This window comes from Penicillium robsamsonii (genome assembly GCF_028829455.1).
Source record: "Penicillium robsamsonii strain IBT 29466 chromosome Unknown utg000002l_segment0_segment0, whole genome shotgun sequence".
NCBI lineage: Eukaryota > Fungi > Ascomycota > Eurotiomycetes > Eurotiales > Aspergillaceae > Penicillium > Penicillium robsamsonii.
In genome coordinates, this window is record NW_026643220.1 from 2,304,767 (window position 1) to 2,323,910 (window position 19,144).

Sequence of the window (19,144 nt, forward strand, 5' to 3'; positions counted from 1 at the left end):
CTTTTCCAAGGGTTACATTGGCTCTTGTAGTTGAAAATAGATATAGAAATCCTTTCGGAAATAAAATAAAAAAGGAATGAAAAAGTGTCTGACTTGGTTCCACAGGGGGGCCAAGTACACACCTGATCCACGTATTGTCTCCCTCCCTCCTTTTCATCTAGACTCTATGCAAGGAATATAGGCGATTCGCTAGTGATCTAAGCCATTGGTGCATTATTACTGGATGCTCCTGGAGAGCGTGGCCATGCAGTCTTCGGCGGCCGGAGATGGCGAGTTTCGCGGTCTTAAGGAAATAATACTTTTTTTTAGAAATTAGAAAAAGACAAAGTTTGACTTGTACTTAGCTCTTTAAAATAACCAAGCCCATCCCAGTTCGCGGGCGCTCAAGTCGAGTCACTGTTGAATTAATACTGTCGTTGATCCTTTATACCTCAGGCCCTCACACACACACACCTTCCATCGACCGGAAAACACGAAACGAATCCCAAATAGAAGACAGCAAGGAAACTTTCGGCCATTAGACGCCATGGCTCAATCCACGCAATGCTACCTTCCTCGGTTCGCTTCGACGGTTGACGGGCCAAAACGCCCAGTCTCGATGAAGACGAGACCAACGGTTGCTCAACATGCGCAGTTATTAACCGCATGGAACGAACATCGTCTGGATCCAATCCTACGAGCCGCCTGGGCTCTCTTGTTGCATTACTATATCCGGTCTGAGGATATATGCTTCGGTTACCAACATCTCGAGGGAGACTCTCGCTCCCTCAAATCATCTGTACACTGTTCTACGGGCGTCAACATCTCGACGATCCACATATCCATCAACGACAATGACACCACCTCAGCAATTGTAGATAAGATGCGCGCAAACAATGCGATTCCCCATGGAAGCTCGGAGGCTGTTTCCGAGGCATATCTTCCTTTCAACACCATCTTCATGCTGCGCACATACGACCCTCCTGCTTCTCCTTCAAAACCCATTCTTGCCACAGCCCTTCCAGACGAGGTTAGTTTACTACAGCATAAAGTGGCGATGTAATTCCCATTAGACGAGAGTGGAGTTAGCTAACAACACGCGCAGTGTCAAGTCCGCCTCCATATCAAGGTGCTGCGTGGAGACATCAGCATCTTCCTTGAATGGCACAAGGGTCACATGTCTGGGGAGCAGATGAAGAGTATCGCAAACATTTTTGAGCAGTTGCTTGCCAAAGTCCTTTCCGCTGAGAACACCGCTATTAGCCAGCTTAATTTGTTCTCCGAGAACGACTGGCAACGCATCCGCAAGTGGAACTCCAGTACCCCACGACTTTACGACCGCTGCATTCACGACGCCATCCATGATCAAATGTTGAGCGGACCTGATCGTGAGGCTGTGTGTGCGTGGGATGGAAGTTTGACGTACGCCGAGTTGGACCACCAAGCGTCGAAGCTTGCATGCTATCTTCGCATGCAGGGAGTCGGACCGGAAGTCCGCGTGGCTTTGTGTTTTGATAAATCGGTGAGTTGAGGATCCACCAAACCATTTAAATGAGAATTAAGTACTGACTTTACAGAAATGGAACATCGTTGCAATGCTTGGCGTGATGAAAGCCGGCGGTGCTTTTGTCCCATTGGACCCGACTCACCCAACTTCCCGACTACAAGCTCTCATCCAATCGGTTCAGGCACCGGTTGTGTTGTGCTCCCAGCATCTTGCCGACAAACTTCCGATCGTGAAGACTTTAATACCTCTTTGCTCTGATACACTAGATCCTCTGTCGGAACCCGCCGACAATGTCAATCTTGCATCGGGTGTCACAAGTCAAAATGCGGCTTATGTTCTGTTTACCTCTGGATCAACAGGTGAACCCAAGGTTAGTCATTTCTGGATATTAAATTATATATTCCTGCTGTAATATCTGGTATGAGCTGACTCGTGTTTCGCAGGGAACCCTGTTGGAGCACCGCGCGTTCCTATCCGGGGCTATGGTGCATGGCCCCGGTCTGCGTATCTTCCGCAACTCGCGATGTCTTCAATTTGCCGCCCACACATTCGATGCCAGCTTGGCCGAAACGTTGACGCCACTCATTCATGGCGCATGTGTGTGTATTCCTAGCGAGGAAGCTCGCCTTAACGATATCGTGAGCACGATCAACGAGATGCGAGTCAATCAAGCCTGCTTCACCCCATCATTCATCGGCTTTATTGAAATTGACAGCGTGCCAGGACTGGAGAGTTTAGTTCTGGCCGGGGAGGCAATGTCGCAATCGCAGCTGGCTACCTGGTCCAGAATCAAACTGGTCAATGGGTACGGACCGACCGAGGCCAGTGTCGCATCCGTCCTCAACTCCAATGTCACACCTGAAACAGATTGTAAAGATATCGGCCTGCCCATTGGTGTGAGGACTTGGCTTGTGAACCCTGATAACCACGATGAGTTAGTTCCCGTGGGCTGCCCCGGGGAATTACTTTTGGAAGGTCCACCCCTGGCCCGGTGCTACGTGAATAATCCACAAAAGACAAACGAATCGTTCATCTACGACCCTGCCTGGACTACCTTGGACCCTGAAAGTCGGTCTAACCGTAGATTCTACAAGACAGGTGATCTCGTCAGGTACAACTCCGATACGGGTGCCATGAATTACATTGGTCGGAAAGATACGCAGGTCAAGGTTCACGGACAACGAATTGAGCTCGGGGAGATTGAGAATCAGCTCAGCAAAGATTTGAACGTCACTCATTGTTCTGTTCTCTTCCCCAAGACTGGATTCTCTAAGGGACGCCTGACCGCAGTTCTCGCTTCCACCGGATTGCTTGCTGAACAATCTGATTCGGACTTGCGGCCTCTACGACTTGTCTCTGCCTCGAAAAAGGTTGAGCTTGTCCCCAGCATCCGAGAGCGCCTGTCAGCTTGCCTCCCCACTTATATGGTCCCCGCGGTTTGGCTGTGTGTTGAAGCCCTTCCACTTTTGCCATCGGGGAAACTAGACCGCAAGGGAATTTCCACTTGGGTCGCAGGTATGGAGAGTGATCCAGATCTTCAGACCAACACCTCTGTCGCAATCCTCGGCACAGAGGCATCTAAGCCCACCAATGACAGAGAGGAAGCTTTAGCTGCTGTATATAGCCGTGTCCTCAACATTCCCCCGAATCAGCTCAACTTGAATGAGAGCTTCCTCGCTCTCGGCGGTGATTCGATCGCAGCTATGACATGTATAGGCCTCTGCAAGAAACGAGGGTTTTCCCTCTCTGTACAAGAGCTGCTTCGCAGCAAATCAATCCGCGACCTCGCAACTCGCGCAAAGACAATTGACCACCTTACGACTTACGAAGAAGCTGTCGATGAACCATTTAGCCTATCACCCATCCAGATCCTTCACTTCGGTGTACGCAGGGAAGGTCAAGGCCATTTCAATCAAGGAATCCTCACCCGCTTGAACAAACCCGTCGATGAACGCACCCTTCGCAAAGCTGTCGAAACATTGGTATCCCGGCACTCCATGCTTCGTGCACGATTTACGGATACAGGATCCGCGACCGCATTGAGTCAACACATTACCCGCGATATAAAGGGATCTTACAGATGGCGGATGCACAATCTTGGCAGCATGGAAGAGGTCAAGATTCATGTGGCCGACAGCCAGTCTTCTATCAACTGCTTTTCTGGCCCGTTGCTTGCAGTGGATTATTTCTTGGTGAAGGGCCAGCCTAATGTCTTATCCATGACAGCTCACCACTTGGTTGTCGACATTGTCTCTTGGAGAATTATTCTGGAAGATTTGGAAGACATCGTCTTGAACCCCGAGAAGACAGAAACGAGTGATAACTCCTTGCCATTCCAGACCTGGTGTCGCCTGCAGAATGAGCACTGCAATGTCCTCCGTGCTGAGCAAAAGGTTGCAACCGATGCTCTCGCTGCACCAAATTTTGGTTACTGGGGCCTCAAGGACACTCAAACAACATACGGGGATGTGGATTGTGCCTCGTTTGAGATCGACTTAGCCCACACCAACGCCATTCTTCTGGAATGCCACAAACCTCTTGATACCGAGCCAATTGATCTTTTCCTGGCAGCAATGCTTCACTCATTTGGCCGAGCTTTCCCGGATCGTTCTCTTCCAACGATCTACAATGAGGGCCACGGGAGAGAGGTTTGGGACCCATCCATTGATATCTCGCATACTGTTGGCTGGTTCACAATTGTGCACCCGATCTTCGTTTCTGCATACAAGGCAGACAATCCCATTGATACACTGATCCAAGTGAAGGATCTTCGCCGTCGTGTCTCAGACAATGGTCGCGCAGATTTCGCCAGCCGCGTCCTACCCCTGCAGGGCAATGAAGAGTCTCAGCATCCCCACCCCTTTGAGATCTCGTTCAACTATGTTGGTCAGCATCGAGATTTGCAGAGGAAAGATGGTCTGTTCCAGCTTGTTGATCAGATGGCTGGAGAAGCGGGCCAAGGAGGCGGTGCCGCTGACTTTGGAGCTGAGACTCCCCGCTTCGGTCTATTCGAGATCTCTGCGATGGTCGTCGCTGGAAAAGTCCGATTCAACTTCTCATTTAACAAGTTTATGGAACACCAGAGTCGTATTCACCGGTGGGTTTCTGAATGCCACAGACTACTTGTGACTCTGGCTGAGCAGCTTCCTACCCTCGCACCCCGTTTGACTCTCATGTCATTCCCCATGCTGTCATTGACCTACCCTACCTTGGACAAGTTGCTAAATGAGAAGCTGCCTGCTATGGGCATCGAATCCCCAGATCTTGTCGAGGATATCTACCCTTGCTCTCGTATGCAGCAGGGTATCCTCCTTGGTCGCAAGCGAGATAGCTCATACTATGCTGTCCACGACACTTTTGAGATCAAGCCCACCGGATCTAGTGGCCCAAATCTCGACCGCCTAGTCAACGCATGGCAGCAGGTTGTTTCTCATCATGCGATGTTCCGGACAATATTCGTTGAGAATCTCACTCCTCGGGACCCGTTCTGCCAGGTCGTACTGAAGAGTTATGATGCTACTCCTGTCTTCTTGCGGTCTTCAGGGGAAGATGATTTGCTTTCAACATTTGACCGCGAAGACCCCAAGGATTACAGCCAGCCTGAACCAGCGTACCGTTTCACTATTTGCCAGACACCAACTGGCAGATTGTTTGCCCGGATTGAGCTCAGCCATGCTGCAATGGATGGGAACTCAATGTCAATCATCTTTCGTGACTTGGAGCTCGCATACGCTGGTAGACTCGAGGAAACCCCCCAGCCTCTGTTCAAAGATTATATGCAGTACCTTCAAGATGCGCCGAAGGAAGCCAGCATAAACTACTGGCGCTCTTACTTAGATCAAGCTAAGCCGTGCCATTTCCCCGCCCTCACCGATGGCCAACAACCGCCCAAGGCACTTCGGTCCATCCCTGTCAATTTCGGGGGACTCAGCGAACTCCAATATGTCTGTGAAAAGCGCGGAATCACGCTTGCAAATGTATTCAATGCTGCGTGGGGCCTCACTCTCCGCGCCTTCTGTGGATCTGACGATGTTTCCTTCAGCTACATGGCATCCCTGCGTGACGTGTATGCTGACGGCGTGCAATGGGTTATCGGGCCAGTCATCAACCTCCTAGTTTGTCGCATGAAGGTTTCTGATGATGCTAAGCTCAGTGATGTGCTTCATCAAATCCAGAACGACTATATGGAGAGTCTTCCTTACCGCCACACTTCGCTTATTGACATTCAACATGCTTTGAAGCTGTCCGACACCAATTTGTTCAATTCTGGTGTCTCCTATCGCCGACTCCCCAGCTCTAAGGATACAATCAGCAGCGATATCAAGTGCGTCGAGGTTGGATCAATCCACGATCCTGCTGAGTTCCCAGTCTTCATCAACATCGAGGCCATGGACACCACCGCTCGGATTGACCTCAACTACTGGACTACCACCCTGTCCGATTTCCAGGCTGCTAATGTGGCAAATACCTATCTTCGTTGCCTGGAGAACATCGTATCGAATATAGACGGTGAAATCCGCCAGTTAGACACCCTGAGCGAGGAAAACCGAGCCCAGATCATGTCGTGGAACAGCAAGACTCCCAAGCCCTTTCAGAAGTGCGCCCATTACGTTGTCCAAGAGATGGCCAATAAACGCCCTGATGCGTTGGCTGTCACTGCTTGGGATGGAAACTTGACGTACTCCAAGTTGGATCAATTCTCCTCTCGATTGGCAAGTTATCTTGTCACCTTCGGCGTCAGTCCTGGCACCCTTGTCCCCATCTGCTTCGAGAAGTCCGTGTGGAACATGGTCTCCATATTGGCAATCATGAAAGCTGGTGGTGGCTGTATCCCAGTTGACACACCTCAGAGCTTGGCCCTGGTTGAGAAGTGGGTTGTGGATAACGCTGTGCAAGTCGCTCTGGCTTCCCCGGAGAAGGCTCAAGTCCTCGAGGAGGCCGTCCCATATGTCATCCCCGTGAGCGAGTCCCTGCTCGAGTATCTTGCACAGGAGGTCCTTAGCCCCGTGGCAAAATCGTCCGACATTGCATACGTCGCTATGACCACAGGCACCTCCGGCCTTGCTAAGAGTGTCGTTCTTGATCATTCAACTGTCATGACCCGAGCCGAGTCATTCGCTACCACCATGGCGATTGCCGATGTCTCCAGGACTCTGCAGTTCGCAGCCCACACATCCGATGCATTCATCCTTGAGGCATTCGGCACTTTCATGTGGGGCGGTTGCGTCTGCATCCCGGCTGATATTGACCCTGTTACCCTGGCTACCTCCATCAATGCGCTCCATGTTAATCTTGCTAGCATCACTCCGACAGCCGCAAGCTTCTTCTCCCCAAACGATGTTCCGGGTTTACGATCCATTGCCCTGGGCGGCGAGGTCGCTTTACAGAGTGTTCTGGACCGCTGGCGGACCGACGATGTCCAACTGCAGGTTTTGTATGGAACATCTGAGAGCTCGGCTGCTTGCTTCCATGTGTTCTGTTCTCAGGACGAAAACGAGGCTACCCTCATCGGAAAGAGCACCTCTGCTGTTTCGTGGGTGGTTGACCCATCCAACCACAATTGTCTTGTTCCGATCGGTAGTGTTGGAGAATTGGTATTAGAGGGTCCTGTGCTTGCTCATGGCTACCTCGGTGACCAGTCCGTCGAGAGCTCCGAGTTCTTCAACAACGCTTCTTGGCTTGGTGAAAGGGGTGAACACCGCCTGTTCAAGACGGGAGATCTTGTTCGATACAATTCGGATGGCTCCCTGGTTTTCGTCGGCCGAAAGAACCATAAGAATGAATCAGCCTTGGCTAGCGAGCTTATTCGAACTCAGACACGCATCGATGCCTTCATGGCTCACAAGCAAAAGGGCGTTGTGCAGAGCGTCCATCTGGAATGTGATGATCTGAGCCCCAATGCCCTGGTTGCTTTTGTGGTTTCTTCGGACACCCCGGTCACTTTTGGTGACTGCGTCATCCACTCCGCGACACCTAAACTGAAAGACTCTATATCTATCCTGCACGCCAATTTGAGTACCAGTCTTCCTGGTAGTAAGGTTCCAAGTTTCTACATCCCCATTTCCTCCCTCCCCTTAACTGTCTCTGGAAAGCTTAACCGGCAGGCTCTTAAAATTGCAACACAAGCACTTTCGAGCAGTGCCCTCGAGGCTTTTGACATAAAGCGCTGGCACGGATCCAAGGCTGGTAACCGGACTTCCCGGCATCCCAGCCTCTCTGAGGCCAACATCGCTTTCTGGAAGGAGTATCTCGCTGATGTCGAACCCTGCGTTTTCCCAGCGCTCTCCCATGAGGCAGTCGACAACGGTCGCTCCACCCGCACACTCAGCAAGCAAACAGCCAACATCCATGCCTTCAGCAGGTTGTCTGGCATCCCTGCTGCAACTCTCTTCCAGTTCGCCTGGGCCGTTGTTCTCCGGTGGTATACTGGCTCAGATGATGTATGCTTTGGGTATTCCGCCTCAGCTTCGGAGACAACATCTGAAGCTGAAGGTGTTGCAGCCTGCCGTTTCCTTGTACAGAACGACCAAAAGTTGCAAGAGTGTCTACAAAAGGCAAAGGGAGACTCCGAGAAGAGAGCATTGAACGTCGCTCCCTTGGACGCCGTCAAGCACCAGCTGGGCCTAGATGATACAACCCTCTTCAACACCTCCTTGATTTATCGCATGGCTTCCAATCTTCCCAAAGAAAGTACTCGTGACCCATCCACCTCCAGTGCTTACAAGATTTTGATCGAAGCTGAAGTCTCGCATTCATATGCCGATATCCACTTCAACTACTCCTCAGAAGCCCTTTCCTCCTTCCAGGCCAGCCATGTTATGGACATGTTTGATCAAGTGTTGGATGATCTGATTGCTCGCAACCTCTATGATCGAACGGTCGCAGACATCAACGTGTTACATGATCGGTCAGTTCGCCAGATCCGCGATTGGAATGCCGCATCACCTCCTAGAGTAGAGCAGTGCGCCGACGAGCTCATTCAGCAGCAGGCCCTGCTTCATCCTCGTGCGGAAGCTATTTGTTCCTGGGACAAGAATTTTACTTACGGACAGCTTGAGATTGTCTCCAGTCGCTTGGCTCGCCATCTCTCCAGTATTGGAATCAGGCCTGAAGTGTTCGTCGTCCTGTGCTTCGAGAAGTCAGCTTGGGCTGTAGTTGCCCAGCTGGCGGTCATCAAGGCGGGTGGTGTTTTCGTCTCCATTGACCCAACCCATCCTGATTCTCGACTGCAGATGCTCATCGATGAAATTGGCACCAAACTTGTTTTGTGCTCATCTTCACTCCATACGAAAGTTTCGAAGCTGTGCGAGAAAGCTTTCGCTGTCTGCCAGACTTCGATCTCCCAACTTTCTGATTCGCCTTTGGCCCTGTCTGGCATTCGTCCTACCCCGAGCAATGCCGCATATGCTATTTTTACCTCTGGTACTACTGGAAAGCCAAAGGCGACGGTGGTTGAGCATATTGCCCTTAGCACCACCGCAATCGCTATGATCGATTCTCTGCACATGAACTCGACAACCCGAGCTTTGCAGTTCTCTAACTACACGTTTGACGTCAGCATCCTTGAGATTATGATGACTCTCATGACTGGCGGTTGTGTCTGTATCCCCAGCGAGGAGGAACGTATGAACAACCTGGGCGGTGCTATCCGGCGTATGGAGGCCAGCCTCATGGCAGCACCTCCTGCTATTGTCAATACCCTAGAGCCGAAGAACGTCCCCACCCTCAAGGTCATTATTACAGGCGGCGAGAAGATGCCCGCCAACCATATCGACCGTTGGTCAGACCGGTGCGTCATCAATGCGTATGGTCCCTCCGAGGCCACTGTCGTTGCGACAGTTGGTGTCAAGGTTGATTTGGATGGTAACCGCGTCAACAACGACCCAACCTCCATTGGAACAGCTTCAAATTGCAGAGTCTGGATCGTGGATCCGCATAACTCGCACCGCCTACTTCCCGTTGGCGCTGTGGGCGAATTGATCCTCGAAGGAAGCAACATTGCCCGTGAGTATCTTGCCAACGAGGAGAAGACCAAGGCCTCTTTCTTCCAAAACCCTGTTTGGAACCGCCACGCTGGATTGCAGGGCGTGTTCAAACGAAGTGATCGCATGTACCGCACTGGTGATCTTGTGCGCTACAACAGCGATGGCAGTCTGGCCTTCATCTCCCGCAAAGACACTCAGATCAAATTCAATGGCCAAAGAATTGAACTGGAGGAGATCGAACAGCAATGTCTCCGCTGTCTACCTGAGGATTCTCAGGTCGCTGTTGATGTCGTTGTTCCCGAGGAACGTACCATCGCCAAGGGTCTCGCCGCATTCTTCACTGTCCATGATCCAGATTCCAACGGGGGCAGCAGCGACCAATTCACTCCGACAATTCCTGGGGCCGACCCACTGCTATTGCCCATATCTGTGTTTAACATGGATGCCATTCAAAAGTTGAAGAGCTCTCTACCTGACCTCCTCCCTCAGAGCATGATGCCCCGACTCTTCTTCCCCATTCGCAACCTGCCGTTCACTTCCTCGGCGAAGATCGACCGCCGAAGACTGCGGGCTATGGTCCAAACCTTGTCCAAGGAAACGCTCAAGTCTTACATTACCTTCGACACCTCTGACAGAAGGGAGGCTTCTTCAGCCACCGGCCTCGAGGTCAAACTTGTGGCCCTTGTGGAGAAGACCCTCGGGTTAGAATCCGGCTCTGTGACGGCCGATGACAGCTTCTTCGGTCTAGGTGGTGATTCCTTGTCCGCCATGAACCTCGTTGGTGCTGCTCAAGCAGAAGGTATTGCACTTACGGTCTCGAGTATCTTTAGCTCCCCAATCTTGATTGACTTGGCTAAGAGCTGCGTCCTGTCTGATGGAGCTGCTGAATTCAAGGGACAGAATATTAAGGAGTTCTCCCTGGTACCCTCTAAAGTCGACCTTGAGAGCCTGATGGAGGAAGTCATAGACACTTGCGAAGTATCCCGCGACCTCATCAGCGATGTCTACCCATGCAGCGCTGTGCAGGAAGGTCTTCTGACGCTCTCTATCAAGCATAACGGTGCTTACGTTGCTCAGCCCTCGTTCCGCCTTGCAGCTGGCATTGATGTCGGTAAATTCAAACAGGCCTGGCAACAAACCGTTGCAGACTTGGAAATTCTTCGCACTCGCATTGTCCACACCGAAGCTATGAACTTTGCACAAGTTGTCCTGAAGGATGGCCCTATCTCCTGGATCGAAGCAGAGTCTTTCGATGCTCTGCCCTACGACATGATTCACCTTCCCAAGCAAAATGGCGCACCTCTAACTGGTTACGCCATGGTACAGCCCCGTGGCTCCTCTGATAGCTACTTTGTTTGGTCTGTTCATCACGCCCTTTATGACGGCTGGAGTATTCCTTTGGTCTTCCGCAAGGTCGAAGAGAACTACTTTGCTTCGCAGACTAGGGGCGCTGGCACCCCGTACAGCCTCTTCATTGACTACCTGGTCAAGAAGGATATGCAGGAGTCAGACGCTTTCTGGAGGTCTTATCTGGCAGACCTGTCGAGCACTCCTTTCCCTCATAACAAGAGTGCGGTCCCCGATGCCATGCGTGCTGGTAACACTCAGCACCACAGCATGAAAATTTCCCGCAGCCGCAACAGCGTCGACTTCACAATCCCTGTCCTCATGCGCGCCGCTTGGGCAATCGTTATTGCTACCCACACTGCATCTGGTGATGTCTGCTTCGGGGAAACTTTGTCGGGCAGAAATATCGATCTTCCTGGTGTTGCAGATATTGCTGGTCCTCTTTTAACCACTGTCCCAACCCGTGTTCAGGTTGACAATGACATGTCAACCATGGAATATTTGCAGAAGATCCACCAGTCGACTACCGAGATGATCCCGCACTTACACTCTGGTCTTCAGCGTATCCGGCAGCTGAACAAGGATACATCTACGGGCTGCGATTTCAAAAACCTGCTTGTGATCCAGCCAGGCGATGGCGAGCTCGACAACAAGGTCTGGATCGACGAAAAACGTCAAACAAGCGAAGACTTCTTCACTCACCCCCTTGTCGTCGAATGCGGTGTCACCAAGACGAGCATCTCATTCACTGTCCACCACGATGAGCTCATCATCAATGGATGGCAGACCAAGCGCATCACCGAACAATTTGCCCATGTTCTCCAGCAATTGATCAACATGCCTAAGAACAGTACGAGCAAGCTCGGAGATCTGGAAGTCATCAGCCCCGAGGACAAGGCTGAAATTGGTACATGGAACCAACGTACTCCCCTCACCTTGGAACGGACCGTTCAAGATTTCATTCGTGAGAAGTGTGATGAGACTCCCAATGCCCAGGCTGTGTGTGCATGGGATGGTGATCTCACGTACGGAGAATTCTGGAACCTCGCATCCGGATTCGCCAACTACTTGGTCTCTCGCGGAGTTGGCCCAGAAGTCTTTGTTCCAGTCTGCCTGGACAAGTCGGCTTGGGCAATGGTCACCCTCATCAGTATTCTCATCGCAGGTGGTGGCTATGTGCCTCTGGATCCTTCTCACCCTACCTCGCGACACGAGGAAATTCTCGCCGACGTTGGTGCGAACATGATATTATGCACTCCTAACTATACAAACCGCTACAGCCGGGTTGTGAAGACGGTCATCCCTATTAGCAAGGATACCATCAAGGCATATGGCTGTCTCAAGTCGAGTGTTCGTCCCCGAACTGAGGTCAAACCCTCCAATATGGCGTATGCTCTATTCACCTCCGGCAGCACTGGTCGAGCAAAGGGAATTATTGTTGAGCACCGCAACGTGGTCAGCAGTATCATGGCATTTGCGCCTTGGGTTCGCATGGATGCGACCTCAAGAGTATTCCAATTCGCCTCCCTCACTTTCGATGCTGCTGTTATGGAGACTCTTGCCATTCTCATGGTGGGAGGTACCATCTGTGTTCCTAGCGAGGATGACCGTCTCAACGATGTTGCCGGTGCAATCCGTCGACTGAATGTTACTTGGACTTTCCTCACCCCCTCGATTGCAAGCATCATTGAGCCCACCTCCGTGCCTTCTCTGAAGCACCTTGTTTGTGGCGGTGAGAAGATGTCTAACGAAGTCATCACCAAATGGGCCAATTCGGTTCACCTCATGAACGGCTACGGACCGACCGAGACCTGCGTCTTTGCTGTGATTGATACTACAGTGGCCACCAACCGTGATCCAGGGCGTATTGGTTACGGTATCCCCAGCACTCTCACTTGGATTGTTGACCCCGACAACCACGATCGATTGACTCCCTTGGGCGCAGTCGGTGAACTTGCACTAGAAGGTGCTCCTTTGGCTAGAGAGTACCTCAAGAATCCCGAGAAAAACGCAGAAGCATTCACCTCGGACCCTGCCTGGATCAAGGACTTCATGCCCGCGGTCCCAGGTCCTCGCCGAATCTACAAGACTGGCGATCTTTGCTACTACAACCCTGATGGTTCTATTCAGTACATCAGCCGGAAGGATCACCAGGTCAAGTTGCATGGTCAGCGAATGGAGCTTGGTGAGATCGAGCATCGCCTTTCTGAGGATGCTCTTACCCGCCACGCTATCGTCGTCCTACCTAAGAGTGGCCCGCTTAAGCAGCGCCTGGTCACTGTCATGTCTCTGAACAGTGTCGCAGCCGATATGAAGCTAATTTCTGACAAGCCCTGCGAGCTTGTTGATGAGAATGAGCTTGAGCATCATGCTTACAACGAGCTAGTCGCGGTCCAGCAGAATCTTGAGAACCAGCTGCCGATTTACATGGTCCCGCAGACTTGGGCTCTGATCAAGAAACTTCCCATGTTGGTTTCTGGAAAGCTCGACAGGAAGAAGATCACTGCCTGGGTGGAGGATATTGATGATGCATCCTACGAGCGCATCATGGCAGATTATGATCGCATCAAGCGTGGCAAGACCGAAGAGAAGCCACAAGAAAGGGAACAGACGAATGGGTCGCTCAATATCGTCCGCGAAATTTTCGCACAAGTATTGAATGTCTCCCTACAGAAGGTCAATGTGGACCGCTCTTTCGTCAGCTTGGGTAAGTATCTCATCATCTCGAAATAGTGATTATACTAACCGGTTTCACAGGCGGCGACAGCATTACTGGAATGGCTGTCATTTCTCATGCTCGCAAACAGGGACTCATTCTGACACTACACGACGTTTTGCAGAGCGGATCGGTGAAACAACTTGCTCAAACTGCCAGGTCCAAGGCACCTGTCTCTCGACGCGAAGAGAAGTCTGGTGAAGGCTTTGCGCTTTCGCCTGTCCAAAGGCTCTACTTCCAGAGCTCAGACTCGTACAAGGGTGATGCTCGTTTCAACCAGAGCATCACTGTTCGCATCACTCGCCGTTGTGAGGGCGAGGTGCTCAAGCGAGCTCTCAAGACTGTTATTAGCCAGCATGCCATGTTCCGCGCACGATTCAGCAAAGTTAGTGGCGGTACCTGGCAACAGAAGACTACAGCGGTAAGCTCACTGCAATACCCTAATCTGACATGCTCTAACTCATTTTCGCAGGAGGTCGATGACTCTTTCCGGTTCCGCGTTCACTCTGTGCAGGATACCCGGGCGATGGTTCCTAAGGTTGCTGAGAGCCAAACTAGCCTAGATCCGGTCAATGGACCTATTCTGGCAGCCGACCTCTTCAACGTTCGCACCGGTGGTCAGGTCTTATTCCTCGTTGCTCACCACCTCTGCATTGATATGGTATCATGGCGCATAGTGCTCCAGGACCTTGAAGAGTTGGTTGTCTCTGGATCTCTTTCACTCGAAAAGGCACTGTCCTTTCAAAGCTGGTGTGCCATGCAGACCGAGAGAGCCAAGACACACGATGCGACTATTGCTCTGCCTTTCACCCCTGAGAAGCCCAACCTGCCTTACTGGGGCATGCAAGGCTCGCGCAATGTGTATGAAGATATCAAGATGGAATCCTTCACGTTGAGCGAGGATACTACCAAGTTTATTCTCGATGGCTGCCACAGTGTCTTCGGGACTGACACTGTTGACATCTTGCTGTCTGCCATCGTTCATTCCTTCAGTCGCACTTTCACCGATCGCAAGGTTCCAACTATTTACAACGAAGGACATGGCAGAGAACCTTGGGAAGCCGACATTGATCTTTCGAGAACAGTTGGCTGGTTCACTACAATGGCGCCTTTGCTGGTCGATTCGGAAGCTCGTAAGTTCTCGATACATCATCTTGCCGATAGAAAGCTAACAAGACAAGGTGCTCTCAACGACATTATCAAGCGTGTCAAGGATACTAGACGCAAGATCGCGGACAATGGACGTCCTTACTTTGCCAAGAGCCTACTCCAGGACCAGGCTGCCGATTTCCCTGTCCCATTGGAAATCCTTTTCAACTACTTGGGTAAAATGCAGCAGCTTGAGCGAGCCGATTCGTTGTTCCACCACCATGGTAGTGTCTTCGATAGCTCAGACTTTGCTGTTGCAGGTGATATGGGCCCCCAGACTGCTCGTTTTGCTCTCTTCGAAGTGTCTGCCATTGTTATCAAGGAACGCCTCAATGTTGCTTTCACCTACAGCAACAGAATGCAACATGAGGGCTCAATTCGCCGCTGGATTCTCCAGTGCAAACAGACTCTCGAGAAGGATATCCTCACACTAAAGGCGGCTACTCCCGAGCCCACTCTCAGCGACTACCCCCTGCTGCCAATCAACTATCATGACCTCCAGATGCTCACCACGAGCACCTTCCGCAAGGCTGGCATTCGGAACAAGGATCATGTGGAGGACATCTACCCCTGCTCTCCCATGCAGGAGGGCCTCTTGCTCAGCCAGCTCCGCGATCCTAATGCTTACATGTTCCATACTGTGTTTGAGATCAAGGATGGCAAATCTGGAAAGGTCGATGCGGAACGAGTCGCTCGCGCGTGGCAAGCCCTCGTCGAGCGTCATCCTGTCCTAAGAACTATTTTCATTGATAGCAACTACACTGGTGGATCTTTCGATCAACTGGTGCTCAAAGACCTTCGAGACAATATCCTTCGCGTGGAATGTCAAGACTCACAGGCCGAGGAGAAGTTGGCTGCTGTATCCCTTCGTGACCTGAACGCGATACGACAAGCGAAGCTTTCTCACCAAATGACCGTCTGCAGAACAAACACCGGACGTGTGATCCTGAAGCTGGAGATTAACCATGCCATTATCGATGGTGGCTCGGTGGATGTACTCCTCCGTGACTTAACTCTCGCCTACGAGAGAAAGATTGCCGAGGGCTCAGGACCTCGCTTCAGCGACTACATCAAGTTCATCAGAACTCAGAGCCAGAGTGATGCTCTCGGTCACTGGAAGCAATACCTCGGGGGAGTTCACCCATGTCACCTCGCTCCCACGGCTGGGTTCGAAGCCAAGAGGGAACTCAAGGGTGTCATGATGAACTTCCAGCGATTCCCCGAGCTGCTTAAATTCTGCGAGCGCAGCTCTGTGACTCTCGCCAACTTGACCCTGTCCGCCTGGGCAATAGTCCTACGACAATTCACTAACTCAGATGACGTTTGTTTTGGATATATTTCTGCCGGTCGCGATGCACCTGTCGATGGCATTCAGGACATGGTTGGCATCTTTATTAACATGCTTTGCTGTCGAGTCCAGTTCTCTGACCAGCAAACACTGACGGATGTGTCCAAGAATGTTCAAGATGATTATATTCGATGCATCCCCCACCAAAGCTGCTCTCTGGCGAGCATCCAGCATGAGCTTGGCTGGCAGGGACAGTCCCTCTTCAATACTACCTTGTCAATTCAAAATCACTCTGTTGCGGGTGGTCCCAAGGACAAGGGATTGTCCTTCGATCTTCAGCACGCACATGATCCCAGCGAGGTGAGCACCAATCCTATAATATTTTGTCTTAGATACTAACCAAATTCAGTATGCGGTTACTGTAAACGTCGAGATTGCCCGGGGCCAGGAGGGTATTCTTTTGAGATACTGGAACGATATTGTGTCTGACGATGAGGCGCAGACTTTGGCTGACACCATCGCCAAAGTATTCACTGGCTTCATTGAATCTCCATCTGCGACCCTGTCGCAGTCCACATTTGCTCCCGAGGCTGAACCCGAGTCAGTGAATTGGGATCACTCCCAAACGACACTGGCTGAAAAGGCAAAGTCTACTGGCGATGCAATTGATAGCACTACTATTCAGAAAATTATTGATGATCGTGTTCATGAGATTATTGGTCGGATGTTGAGAGAAGGAAAACTGTCGGTACCTCCCATTCGTACAGATGGGTTGTCGAGCTTTGGTGGTCGCACTGATACCACAGCCGAATCACGGTATCAGTTAGGCATGGAAGGAGAAGATGATTTGAGTGGTTCTTCGGGAACTTCCCGTTCCAGTGAGGATGGGATATCGGCTGAGGTGGAAAGAAAATTATGGAATCTTTGGAGCACAGCTCTTGGTCTCTCGCCCAACGTGGTGAGACACCAGGACAGTTTCTTCAAGTTGGGTGGTGACAGCATCATCGCTATGAAGATGGTCAGTGCCGCTCGCGAAGAGGGACTGGTCCTTACTGTTGCAGATGTCTTCAACAATCCTGTTTTCGAGGACATGCTGGCAACAGTGCAAGCCGCCAATGTCACTCAGCAAATTCTAAATGTCGATCTGAAGTCTGGTGGCCACAAGGAGGTTGATACTGATTTAATCAACATCACACCAACGACACTGGGGCCCAGCCCCTCTTGTGAGAGCCTCGAGGTTCTCAGGCCATCGTGCGTCGACGATGCCGCGGTGCAAAGCGGTATTTGTCCTAAGATTGGTGTCTTCAAGGGTGGCATCGCCGATGTTCTCCCTGTCACCGACTTCCAGGCGATGTCTCTGACGGCAACTCTGTTCAAGTCCCGATGGATGCTCAACTACTTCTATCTGGAGGGCAATGGTCCTCTGGATCTGAGACGCCTCCGCGAGAGTTGCTTGAAGGTTGTCGCTGCGTTTGATATTTTGCGCACAGTCTTTGTGTGCTTCCATGACCAGTTCTTCCAGGTCGTGCTGCGCAAGATTCGTCCCAGCATTTTTGTTTACGAGACCGATCGCGCTCTAGATGAATTCACCATGACCCTTCAACAGAGAGATCGCGAATATGGCCCCCGCGAAGGCGAGCAGTATGTGCAGTTCTATGTTGTCAAGAAGAAGGGCAGCGACCAGCATCGTATCTTGGTCCGCCTCTCTCACACTCAATACGATGGAGTGTGCCTGCCGAAGATTATGGCTGCCATTAAGCATGGATATGAAGGCACCCCGCTGCCTCCAGTTACTCCCTTCGCCGGCTACTTGCGACAGTTGCCAGGGACAATCACCCCAGACCATTATCGCCACTGGACCAATCTTCTCAAGGGCTCTCGCATGACCCAAGTCGTCCACAGAAAGGGTACCGGCATGTTCCAGAACGTTGGAGCATTCACCGAGGTTCACAGAAAGATTGAGATCTCGCCCACTGCCCTTGGAAATGTGACTATCGCAACTGTCATGCAAGCTGCTTGGGCCCTGGCTCTTGCCAAGCTGTCTGCTCAGTCCGATGTTGTCTTTGGCCTGACCATCAGCGGTCGCAACGCCACAGTGCCCGGTATTGAAAACACTGTTGGCCCCTGCGTCAATGTCATCCCAGTGCGCGTGAAGCTCAGTGATAACTGGACCGGTGTCGACCTCTTCCGCTACCTCCAAGACCAGCAGGTTTCCAATATGCCTTTCGAGTCTCTTGGCTTCCGTGAGATCATCAAGCAATGTACCGACTGGCCTGACTGGACCTACTTCACTACCTCAGTCTTCCACCAGAACGTCGACTACGAGGGAACCCTGGAGCTTGACAACAACAAATACCGTATGGGGGGAGTCGGCGTCAATGACAACCTAGCCGACCTAACCATGGTTTCTCGCCCCTCCGGTGAACGTGGTCTCGATGTCACACTTGGATACTCTGAAAAAGGACCTGTGATGCCATTCTTCGCAACCAAAGTTCTCGACATGGCCTGCGAGATTGCCCAATCCCTCGTCGCAAACCCGAGCGCCTCTCTGCCCTCAGCAAGCATGCTGCGTTCTCTGCCGCCCCAGACAATTGACGACCTGCCCCGACCAACGGATGAGCACTTCCTCAGCGCCCACCTCAAGTCGCGCTCCATCGCAGAGCTGCTTGTGCATTCGGACATTCTCTCTCGCTCGTGGCACCAGGTCCTACCCAATCGCACGACCACGGCTCGCGTCGACCCGGAAGCTGACAAGCCAGCCCACGAATCTGCCTTCCAGTTGGATTCGTCCTTCTTTGATCTTGGTGGTGATGTCTTCAACCTAGGCCAGCTTACCTGGCTTCTTGAGCAAGAGGGCCTCAAGGTCCGTCTTGAGGATCTTATTGAGCACCCCTCCTTCCTGGGCCAAATGGCCGTCCTGGCTTTGCATAACGCTAAGCACCAGGATGATATCCCAACAGAGCTTCTTGCTACCGGTGCCGCATCGCCTGATCCTGTCTCTCGCGTTGAAAAGAAGAAGACATGGGCGAAGGCTATGACCATTGCACGAAGACTGACTGGTCGAAACAACGTGATTTCCAGTCGAACTTGAGATTATACTGCTCGAGCTCGAATCCGCGAAGAAAAATAGAGAGAAAAAAAAAAGAAAATACAGGTGTCGTTCTCACGAGGGA

The 19,144-nt window shown here is 51.6% G+C and overlaps 1 protein-coding gene across 1 annotated transcript; it reads left to right on the forward strand.

Moving 5' to 3' along the window:
- Positions 1 to 526: 526 nt before the first annotated feature.
- Positions 527 to 19,062, forward strand: nrps1 (uncharacterized protein; the record flags this gene model as incomplete). The annotated part of the gene is made up of 8 exons (XM_057228396.1): positions 527 to 1,009; positions 1,085 to 1,501; positions 1,557 to 1,856; positions 1,930 to 13,525; positions 13,576 to 13,955; positions 14,007 to 14,667; positions 14,716 to 16,331; positions 16,381 to 19,062. The coding sequence occupies 8 exons, from the start codon at positions 527 to 529 to the stop codon at positions 19,060 to 19,062; spliced, it is 18,135 nt and encodes a 6,044-aa protein (XP_057087737.1).
- Between the last annotated feature and the right edge of the window lie 82 nt (positions 19,063 to 19,144).